Raw genomic sequence first — 12,115 nt, 5'->3', positions numbered from 1 at the left:
ATCATGCCATTGCACTCCAACCTAGGCAACAAGAGGGAAACTCCATCTCAAAACAAAAGTCCTTGTTCTACATCCCTTTTACATATTCTTGTTTTACAAATAAACTGATACATATATATTTGTATGAATGCACACACACGGTGTCAGTAGAGTAAGTGACATTATAAAAACATTTAACTAAATCCCAGCACTTTGGGAAGCCAAGGCAGGCAGATCATGAGGTCAGGAGATCAAGACCTTCCTGGCTAACACAGTGAAACCCTGTCTCTACTAAAAATACAAAAAATTAGCTGCCGTGGTGGCACGTGCCTGTAATCCCAGCTACTCAGGAGTCTGAGGCAGGAGAATCGCTTGAACCCGGGATACAGAGGTTGCAGGGAGCCAAGATCACGCCACTGCACTCCAGCCTGGGCAACGGAGCGAGACTCCATCCCAAAAAAATAAAATAATAAAATAAGATACAAAATATTCAACTACCAAATTATGATTTAAATGACACTAAATACCTTTGATTCAAGTTACACATAGCAAGGTTTTAGTGGGGCTACAGGTTCTGCAAATGAAGCATAACAATTAAAAAACAGGTTTAATTGGATAAAGGAAAGGCTCCAAAGTATGGACTGTATACTTAACACCTGTACTGATCTTTAAGTTACACTTTCAATCAGTAGAAAAGATCCTTTACTCATTTATATACAGATTAAAGAGAGGTAAATAATAGATTTGTTTTCTTTTGCATGTTTTCATGCTATTTTAAATTATATTTTATGTATTCTAAAATTTACGAAAATGTCAATGTTTGCTTGGCAGATCTTACGAGTTCTTGGTGAAAATGCAATTGCTGTTCGAACAAAAGCCATGAAGTGTTTGTCTGAGGTTGTTGCTGTAGACCCCAGTATTCTAGCAAGGGTAAAGAGCAAAAATGATTCTTTCTTTTCTATTCAAATTGGAATATTCACTCTATTTAGGTATAAATTGCTTTTTTTTCTTCATTTTTCTTTAGCTTGATATGCAACGAGGTGTTCATGGACGATTGATGGATAATTCGACTAGTGTCCGAGAAGCAGCAGTAGAATTACTAGGTCGATTTGTCCTTTGTCGACCTCAGCTTGCTGAACAGTATTATGATATGCTGATTGAAAGAATATTGGTATGTTTGTCATTTTTATAATGATTCATGAATATAATTTTGCCGTTCAAGTATCATGTTTTGTTTTAAAGTGTTAAGCTAGAAAAATAAATGTACCAATTATATATTTATATTGTCTAATTTATGAATTATTGCCACTTTCTAAACAAGTGCATATTTTCAAGAATAGCCCTTGCAGTATCATAAAACAAATCATTGGTAATAATTGGATTCCTTTTTTCAGTTGCTATTTCTTTTTAATTACACCAGTTTACAATGAGTAGATGATAGGAACCACATGGGATAGTTAAATGTTTTTGAACAAGAATCTAGAGTGATTTTATGTATATATGTATGTATGTATATATATAAACAAGAAGAATTATTTCAGTGAGAGACAAGTACAGAACGTTGGTATCTGACAATATTTTTGGATGCCTTATGTGCATCTTCTTGTTTCCTTAAAGCTGAGTAATGATGAGCTCAGATACCTACAAGTTAAGCCCAAAAGTTCTTTGAGGTTTAAGAGCAAACTTAAGAAGTTCTGCATACATCATGGAATTCTCTGGCTCTGAAGCATCCTTCTGAAAAATAAAAGGAAACATTGGCATTAGGAAATATCTGTGGAATCTCCACACTACTCACTGCAGGCATATTGACTTACTCAACATAGATGTACTAGTGTACAAAATCAAGTATTATCTCAATGACAAGAGTTTATTTTGTCACCCTTGGCCTAGTATCAGAACATTGTGTGACAGAAGTATAGAGTAATTTTTAGCTTCAACTAGGCATAAATCTTGGTTAAGAAACAAATAATTTAGAGAAAGGCTGGAAAATTTTTTTTCCTTCTTAGGGCTTCCATCACAGGATTCCCAAATATCTAATGAACTCTGGTATTGGTAACCCTAGTAAAATATCCTAAAATATTTTGGGAATTGCTAAAATCACATAATGGAGATTAATAATTTTGCACACTACATGTCTGATGCTTTTTATTTTTAAAACTCTAAATATGAAAGTTTGTTAAGGAAAAATAGTACAGTGAACACCCTTGTACCTACCTCCATACTTCATCTGTACTTTCTGCTAAATTATTTTAAGTCAAATTTTTTTACTGCTTTTCTTGTGAACACTTCAGTTTGAATCACCAAAAAAATGATACTGTGCTATATAAACAAAACCATTATCTCACCCAAATTAACACTCTCTATTAACATCTGAATACTAGTTCTTAGATCCTCCGATGTCCTAAAAATGTTTTTTCATTCTCCTTTTTTAAGAATCAGAATTCAGTCAAAGGTAATATGTTGCATTTGGGGGTCATGTCTTAAAATTGAAGACTATATTCTTTTTTTTTTTTCTTTTTTACATACTTCCCATATGACATTGACTGGTTAAAAAGGCCTGATCCTTTGTTACTTTCCCATGCTTTGTTTAATTTAACTTGTGTTTTGTATCTCTTACAAACCATAAGATAGGCCAGGCGCAGTGCCTCATGCCTGTAATCCCAGCTCTTTGGGAGGCTGAGGCAGGTGTATCATCAAAGATCAGGAGTTTGAGACCAGCCTGGCCAACATGGTGAAACACTGTTTCTACTAAAAATACAAAAATTAGGTAGGCATGGTGGTATGCGCCTGTAATCCCAGCTACCTGGGAGGCTGAGGCAGGAGAATCACTTGAGCCTGGGAGGCAGAGATTGCAGTGAGCTGAGATCGCACCATTGTACCCCAGCCTGGGTGACAAGAGCAAAACTCCGTCTCAAAAAAAAAAAAGAAATAACCATAAGATAATGCCAAAGGTTTGATTAGATTCAGGTTAAACATTTTTATGAAGTCACTTTATAAGTGATACTTCGTGTGCTGTTTAAGTGCCAGACACTATATTAAAGCTTATGTTTGTTTTCTAATTTAATTTTTACAAGCGTATACTTCTAGTCTTGTGTCCAGGGCTTAACTATAAAATATGTTTCTATATATTAGATATCATACTTTAAAAGGAAAGACAATATAATAGCACATTTATAGTAGCAGTAAGAAAGCATGTAAAGAGCAAATATGTCAAATGTGTTTATCATGTTAACAAATAGCGAACATACTGCGTGTGGATACGTATTTTCTAATTTCACACACAAGGCATCTCAATTTTTCTGACACTTAAAAATACCTTTCTGTTTTTAGGATACTGGTATCAGTGTCAGGAAAAGAGTAATAAAGATTCTCAGAGACATTTGTATTGAACAGCCAACATTTCCAAAAATCACAGAAATGTGTGTAAAAATGATTCGCAGAGTCAATGATGAAGAGGGCATTAAGGTAATGTTGACTTTTAAATTTATTTTTCATTAATGTTTAAAATAAGTTAAATGTTTATTGCACCTAAATGTTGATTTTAAATATATCCAAAAACTTTACAGTGAATCGTTTTTAGTTTATAAACTTAAGAAAAATACTTTAATACTTTTTTGTTTCTAGATTTTTATTTTAATTATTATAATCTGATCTTAACCAACCAGTTCCACAATGGTAATATCTATTTAAGACTGGCCATAGTAGCTCATGCCTATAATCCCAGCACTTTGGGAGGCCAAGGCAGGAGAATGGCTTGAGGCCAGGAGTTGAAGATCAGCCTGGGCAACATAGTAAGAATCCTATTTCTATAAAAAATAAAATAATGAAAATAATTTTTAAAAATTTCGCCAAACATAGTAGAGCATGCTTGTAGTTCCAGCTACACTAGAGACTGACACAGGAAGATTACTTGAGCCCAGGAATTCAAGGCTGCAGTGAGCTATAATCTTGCTGCTGCACTCCTGCCTGGGCAACAGAGTGAGACTCCATCTCAAAAAATGTGCATGTGTGTGTTAATTGACTTATTGATTGTTATTATAGAGATTGCATTATATTCAAAGGTTTCTCATGGATTATTTTAATTTTCAAATGTTATGTTTTTACTTTTCTAAATTATTAGATACTTTGTTTCATTATGTTAAGTGAAATAAGCCAGACACAGAAAATAGCACATATTTTCACTCATATGTGGAAACTTTAAAAAAATTTGTCTCATAGTGATAAAGAATAGAATGATGGTTAGCAGAGGGAGGGAAGGGTTGTGAGGGGTTGAATAAAGAGGGGTTGGTTCACAGTTATCAAAAATACACCTAGAAGGAATAAAATTTGGTGTTCAGTAGCACAATAGGGTGACTATAGTTAACAATAATTTATTATACATTTCAAAATAACTAGAAGAGTGGAAATGGAATGTTCCTAACACAAAGAAATGATAAATGCTTGAGGTGATGGATACCCCAGTTCCCTGATTTGATCATTATACATTGTATGCTTGTATCAAAAGGTCAAATATACTTCATAAATGTGTACAGCTGTTATATATACATAAAAATTTTAGTCCTAAATTCATTAGTAAATTTACATTTATATGTAATAATATATATAATTGTTCCTTTTTTTAAGTTTAGCAAACACTGTAACAACTTCTTCTCCAAAAGCAGTAAATATATTTTTTAGTTTGATCATAAACATTTGAGTGTATAGTATGAAGAAGTTCCAGGCTAGGGATAGTATCACCCATTCGTATTGTTTAAAATCTTTACCAAATTGAAAAATTTTATAGTTTTGAGAAATTGGTAGTTTTAGAAAAAACTGAGGAAATTAATACCAGAAATTCCTGGCAATTTCTGTTTTGATTAGTTATTTATAGCTTTGTGTTGGGCCTAATGATAATTTGGAATTGTGAAATTGCCATATTTGTTATAATTAGTTAATTTGAAATTTCTCTTTCTTCTAGAAATTAGTAAATGAAACATTCCAGAAACTCTGGTTTACTCCAACTCCACACAATGACAAAGAAGCAATGACAAGGAAAATTTTAAACATTACCGATGTGGTAAGAAGGACTGGAACAAGGGTGTGGTCACTGTTGATCCAGACCTAATTGAGGCCTACGTGTCTTATGAAGGAAGAGACAATAATGAGATATTTCATTAATCTTGACATTTCGTACTGCTGCCTTTACTTTATATTTCTGGAGATGCTCAAGGGATGCAAGTAACATGTCGTTGACGTTTCCATATAGCCCTACTTCTTGGCATTAATTGATGTAAACACTGATACTGAGATTTTCCTATTCCTCCAGCAATTAAAAACAGGGAGGGAAAGGAGAAATGGAAGAACAGATACAATCGCCCAAGGGTAATAATCTGCAAAGATAGTAATGCCTACTTTTTTCAGAAATTATGAATATAGATTAGCTAAATTTTTTTATTATGCATAAGCTATACATTTTGTGTTTTTAATATAAGAAATTTTTGCCAGTCACAGTGGCATATGCCTATAATCCCAGCTGCCCAGGAGTCTGAGACGGGGGATCAGGAGATCCTTGAACCAGGAGTTCAAAGCTGCAGTATACTGTAATCATGCCTGTGAATAGGCGCTACACTCCAGCCTGGGCAATATAATAGCAAGATACCTCAAAAAAAAAAAAAAAAAAAAGAAAAGAAAAGAAATTCTGTATATTCAATTACATCATCTTCTAAATTTCTATTGATGTCTTTAAAATGTGCCATCTAGAAGGGTAATAAGAAACAAATATTTTTGTTCTTAATGTTTAAGATATTACAGATTTTTCTCACAGACTGTAGTTCAAGTTATTGTGCCATTTTAAACTTGTGCCACTTTAAACATTTAGTGCCATATTAAACTTCAATATATTTAACTAATTTCTTCAATGTTTTCCAAGGTATTTTTAGAATAAAGTTCTATAACATTGGTAAATGGTTGTGTTACTGAAAAAATAGTTTCATTTAAAAATAAACTTTTGAATTGAGAGAACTGAAACATGTTTCAGGCTAAAGCATAACAAAAGTGTATGTTATTCAGATTTTTAAATATATTTCTAACTTTGATACTTTTCATCACCCCTTAGGTTGCAGCATGCAGAGATACTGGATATGACTGGTTTGAGCAACTCCTTCAAAATGTGAGTGTTCTTTTGACTCCTGGTAACATAAAATTTAATAGGTTATTTTGTTTTGTTTTGTTTTGTTTGACTATGATTTAAAAGAACCTTTTGAGTTCTTTTGATAGGGAAAATTTATTTCAATGTGTTAGGCTGGATGATTTTGTTAATTTCTCTAATTCAGCTGCCTAGTTTTTTTGTTTGTTTGTTTGTTTGTTTGTTTTTTGAGATGGAGTCTCGCTCTCTCACTGTCACCCAGGCTGGAGTGCAGTGGCATAATCTTGGTTCACTTCAACCTCCACCTCCTGGGTTCAAGCAGTTCTCCTGCCTCAGACTCCAGAGTAGCTAGGATTACAGGTGTCCACCACCACGCCCGGCTAATTTTTGTATTTTTAGTAGAGACGGGGTTTCACCATGTTGGCCACGCTGGTCTCAAACTCCTGACCTCAGGTGATCTGCCTGCCTCGGCCTCCCAAAGTGCTGGGATTATAGGCATGAGCCACACTGCACCTGGCCTTCAGTTGCCTATCATAGAAGTAAGTTTTCTGAATCATTAACTAAAATTCTATCTTACTTTCTTTCCAGATAATTTTTTTCTTTAATCTCTGTACCTAATAGATGCAAGATTTATAAATGTATCAATATATTGCATTAAAAATATAATTACATGATTTAGTATGTTATGCATAGAATTTCCTTTAGTAGTACAGAGTCAAACCACAACTAGTGGTTTTTTTTAAGTTTCATAAAAGGAAATGTTTGTCTCCCTGTGAGGTGTTAAATTTTTTATTTTAGAAAATTTCACATAGGCAGAAATATCCATCACCCGCTTCAAAAATTGTCAGCATTTTCCCAGTCTTGTTATAGCTATCCTTCCCCTATCTGGTTTTCTCCTTTTCTCTCTTTCTTCTTTTGTTTTCCGTAATCCTTTTTTTCTTTTTTGGGAGACGGAATCTCACTCTGTCGCCCAAACTGGAGTGCAGTGGCACCATCTCAGCCGGCTCACTGCAACCTCCGCCTCCCAAGTTCAAGGGATTCTCCTACCTCAGCCTCCCAAGTAGCTGGGGTACAGGCACTTGCCACCACACCCAGCTAATTTTTGTATTTTTAGTAGAGATGAAGTTTCGCCGTGTTGGCCAGGCTGGTCTCAAACTCCTGACCTCAGGTGATCTACCCACCTCGGCCTCCCCAAGTGCTGAGATTACAGACATGAGCCACCATGCCCAGCCTGTAATACTTTTAAAACAAATGCCAAACTTTATATTATCTCACTCATAGATACTTTAGCATCTATCTATCTGTAGCAGATAATGACTTTAAAAAAAAAAAAAAAGAATATTATCATTTATATCAAAATAGTAATGCATTATTCCATAACTAATACTTATTCAGTGTTCATATTTTCCTGTCTCAAAAATGTATTTTTATAGTTGGTTTGCAGTTGCTTTGGTTGATATACTCTTAAGTCTCTTATAATAGTTTGCCCCTTATCTCCCTTTTCTCATGCCGCTTGTATGTTTTTCTGTAGAATCTCCCACATTCTGGATTTAATAGGTCACTTTTTTTCTGGTGTCATTTAAGTTGTTCCTCCATCCACCAGTTTTCAAGTAAACTCTTAGTGAAATCTAGAGGCTTAATATGATTAAAGTTCAATTTTTAATCTGGGAGACAAATACCTCATAGGTGGTGGTGAATATTATTGCATCACAGCAGGAAGCACATGTCTAGTTGTCCCATTTTCAGTGATTGATCTTCGATGAATTTAAGTGATGATATACAGTCATGTAACCTCCAACACAATGAACATACAGGATATTACCCTAAAAAACTTCCTCATGCCTTTTTGCAGTTGATCCTCTCTTCCTGGCCCTAGAAAAGTATTGATCTACTTTTTGTCACTATAGTTGTACCTTTTTAGAAGTTCATATCAATGGAATCATACAGTATGCAATCTTGTGTTTGACTTTTTAAACTTAGAATGTTGATTCATTCTTGTTGCTAATATATTAATATACCTTTTTATTACTGAGTAGTTTCAATGGCATGGATATATCATAATTTCATTATTCACCATTTTGTGGACTTTTGGGTTCTTTCCAGTTTGGGGGTGTTATGAATAATGCTGCTGTGAATATTGGTGTGTAAGGTTTTATGCAGTTGTATGTTTTCATTTATCTTGGGTAAATTCCTAGGAATGTGATTACAGGGTCATATGGTGAGTGAGAAACTGCCAAAATGTTTTTCCAAAATTACTAAACCATTTTTCATTTCCACTATCAGTGTGTGAAAGTTCCAGCTGCTCCACATCCTCACCAATTCTCGTTATTGTCAGTCTTTTTTAAAAAACTTTAGCCATTTTGGTGTGGTGGTAAAAGTAGTACATTACTTTCTTAAGATATCTGTTTTAAAAAACCTTCGTGGTGTTTTCAATATGTAAATCTTAGACTGTCTTCTTAAATCATTTTTCATTTCATATTTTTACATGATATATTTGGCATCATTTCTTTCCTAAATCAAATAATTAGCTCTATATCACAGAGCCTTATGACCACCTTAGTTAAGTTTATGTCAGCCATCCCAAAAGGTACATCATGATTTCGAAAAGGCTCTAAATCATATATTTCATTTGATAGTTATTATAAATGATCAAGTAAGAATTCAGTGTAACTATCAGAAATGTCACTATTTAGGATTACTAAAAAGAATCTAAAATAATATCCTCCTGTATTAGCAAATTAGAAGCAGAAGGGATGTGACCATTTTTATAATCTCTTAGCAATGATAGTTTTACTTGTACATTCTTTGTATCTTTATTCTCTAGTCCCATTTATTTAGTTAGTTAGTTTATCCATCCTATTGATGCTCCCTATTCTTTGCTTTCCTACTTTAGTTTCTGCCAACAACTTAGTTTACCAATGATACTGTAACTTTGTGATATATTTCCTTATACTAGCAGAGTTTGCTTTAGTGAAAGAAAGCAAACTCAAATATATATATATATATACACACACACACACACACATATATATGACAGAAACATAACTCCTCTGAGCAATTATAACGTATGCATAAATGTTAAGAGAAGCTAGGAAGGATATAAAGAATGGACTGCTGTAGTTATTACAAATTCTTGAGTCCAGAATAATTGACATGCTTACTGTTTTTACATGAGCACATTACATGCATTGCATTCAGTCCAATTTCAGATATTTCTAATTTTTATTTTTGCATTGGGTTTTGGGGGTTTTGTTGTTCTTGATTGTTTTTTGTAGATCATTGACTCTCCCCAATTATTGAATATGTTTTTCTAGGGAAACTTGAAGTACTACTGAAATAGCTTCAAATTCCCACATGTACTAAACTCTGTTCCTTGACAGAGTCTTGCTCTGTCATGCAGGCTGGAGTGCAGTGGCACCATCATGGCCCACTGTGACCTCAACGTCCCTGGCTCAAGCAGTCCTTTGTCCTCAGCCTCCCATTTAGCTGGAACCACAGGCATGCCCTACCATGTTTAGCCTCTTTTGCTTCTTTTTTTTTTTTTTTTTTTTTTTTTTTTGAGACAGGATGTCACTGTATTTCTCAAGCTTAGTATATCTTTTTTGTTTTTGTTTTTGAGGCAGAGTTTCAGTCTTGTCGCCCAGGGTGGAATGCAGTGGTGTGATCTCCGCTCACTGTAACCTCCGCCTCCTGGGTTTAAGCAATTCTCTTGCCTCAGCCTCCTGAGTAGCTGGAATTACAGGCACCCACCACCACGCCCGGCTACTTTTTTTGTATTAGTAGAGACGGGGTTTCACCATGTTGACCAGGCTGGTCTTGAACTCCTGACCTCAGGTGATCTGCCCGCCTTGGCCTCCCAAAGTGCTGAGATTACAGGTGCAAGCCACCGTGCCTGGCCAGTGTATCATTTTTAAATGTATGGCGCTATCATTCCTTTATAACCTTTAACAATTCATAGTTTTTTGGCATTTTTCAGTAGGATGTGGAAGAATAACTTCTGTCATGAAGGTCCTCACATTTTTTTTGTTTCTAAAATGTACTCCAATTAGTTTAAACCACTACCATAAATTGAGTAGCTCTTCATGACAGTCTTCTTCAAAAAACACATCCATAGCCCTGTGATGGGTACACAAAAATAGATTTTACAATGCCATTCATTTTACTTACTTATGATCTGAGACTGACCCTTTTTTAGTTTGTAAGGAAAATACAGGCAATGAAAAACAGTTAAGGGTTACCCATGTTTCATCTGTTCCTGTCCTTTGTAATCCAGAGCAAGATCTTTCTGAGTTTACAATGAAATATTTTATCTCTATCAACCAGTGAATGGATAAACTATGATGATTCCATACAATTTAATAGTATTCCACATCAAAAAGGAACAGACTATCAAAACATACAGCAACATAGATAAATAATGAAAACATTGTGCAGAGTAAAAGAAGCCTTACATAGAAGAGTACATACTATAATTCCATTTATACAAAATTCTAGGAGAGGTAAAGCTAATCTCTACTGGAAAAAATCAGAAGAGTGGCTGCAGGGAGCTGGGGATTGACTGGGAAAGGACATGAGGGAAATTTCAGGGATGATAGTAGTCGTCCCTATCAGTGGTTCTAAAAGTTACCAGCATTACCTGGGGATTTATTAGAAATGCAAATTCTCAGGCCCTACTCCAGACTTAATTCATCAGTAACTCTGAGGGTAGAGCCCATAATTCTGTATTTTAACAGTCTCTCTCCAGATGATTCAGATATAAGTTAAAGATTGAGAACAACTGTTCTGTATCTTGGTGAACTTGAATTACAATGGTAAATGCATTTGACAAAACTGAGCAAATATACACTAAAAATTTGTGCATTTTATTGCATGTACGTTTTATCTCAAGGAAAAAATGGGTAGTATACTGAAGTCTCCAGTTTACTTTGAAATGTGTTGGAAGTAAAATGGATATAGGTGTGTGTGTATGCATATGCATACATGTATACACGTGTGTGTGTGTGTGTGTGTGTGTGTGTGTGTGTGTGTGTGTGTGTGTGTTCATCCCAGCAGAATAAAGTCTTAAAGGCAGGATCCTGGAGCCAGGCTCAGTAGCTTGCACCCGGAATCCCAGCCTCTCAGAAGGTTGAGGCAGGAGGATCATTTGAAGCCTGGAGTTTTAGACCAGCCTGGACAACATACTGAGACCCCATCTCTAAAAAACATAAATAAATAAAATTAGCTGAGCATTGTGGCCTGTGCCTGTAGATCCAGCTACTTGGGAGGCAGAGGCAGGAGGATCACCTGAGCCTGGGATTTTTAGGGTGCAGTGAACTGTGATTATGCAACTGCACTTTCTTCTGGGGAATAGAGTGAGACCCTGTCTCACACACAAAAAATGTTTTTAATGGTAGAATCTAGATGATGGTGGTTAGAGAGTGTTCATGATAAAACTTTTTTCAACTCTTTTGTATGGCTGAAGTTTTTCATAATAAAATATTAAGATGGTGTAAAAATGTACCTATATCACTGGGAATGTTGGTACCTTTAAAAGGTATTTTTTAAATGAGCAAACTAAATTGTACTTTAAAAAAATTTTATGCACTTTGATTAGTTCTTTTATATTATGAGTGCATGGCTAACATATGTGTGTAGGTTAACATTAAAGTAGAAGAAATCATTTCAGAGTGGGCAAGAAAAAATTTTGATAAAATTCAATATCCTTGAATGATTACTTGTAATAAATGAGGATAAAATGTAAATTCCTTAATCTGACAGATAAAACTATAAAACCTAAAATGAAAATAATGCAAAATGGGAAACTGTGAGCTTTCTTCAAAATCATGAATAAAAAAATTTAAATATATCAAGGTGATTGTGAAATGTATATGGAAAAGCAGAGAAAAGATAAAAATAATTTCTGCAAAAGCTGGAACACTGACTTGCCTTACAAAATATCGGGACTTATTTTCAAAGATACATTACATAATTAACAGCAGTAATAAGTAGATCAGTACTAAATAGAACAATGGA

The 12,115-nt window shown here is 34.6% G+C and overlaps 1 protein-coding gene across 7 annotated transcripts in view; it reads left to right on the top strand.

Annotated features, from left to right (window-relative positions):
• The window catches only part of LOC105473083 (NIPBL cohesin loading factor), a 214,539-nt gene that overhangs the window by 170,405 nt on the left and 32,019 nt on the right, over positions 1 to 12,115 (top strand). For all 7 annotated transcript variants that reach the window (XM_071099013.1, XM_011726708.3, XM_011726709.3 and 4 more), the window contains 5 exons: positions 811 to 909; positions 1,004 to 1,150; positions 3,310 to 3,444; positions 4,937 to 5,035; positions 6,074 to 6,127. In XM_071099013.1, coding sequence (XP_070955114.1) covers positions 811 to 909; positions 1,004 to 1,150; positions 3,310 to 3,444; positions 4,937 to 5,035; positions 6,074 to 6,127 — 534 coding nt within the window. The remainder of the gene's footprint in view (positions 1 to 810; positions 910 to 1,003; positions 1,151 to 3,309; positions 3,445 to 4,936; positions 5,036 to 6,073; positions 6,128 to 12,115) is intronic.

Source organism: Macaca nemestrina, chromosome 6, assembly GCF_043159975.1.
Source record: "Macaca nemestrina isolate mMacNem1 chromosome 6, mMacNem.hap1, whole genome shotgun sequence".
Classification (NCBI taxonomy): domain Eukaryota; kingdom Metazoa; phylum Chordata; class Mammalia; order Primates; family Cercopithecidae; genus Macaca; species Macaca nemestrina.
The sequence above is the reverse complement of the archived record's forward strand: the minus strand, read 5'-3'. Positions and strand labels throughout refer to the sequence as shown.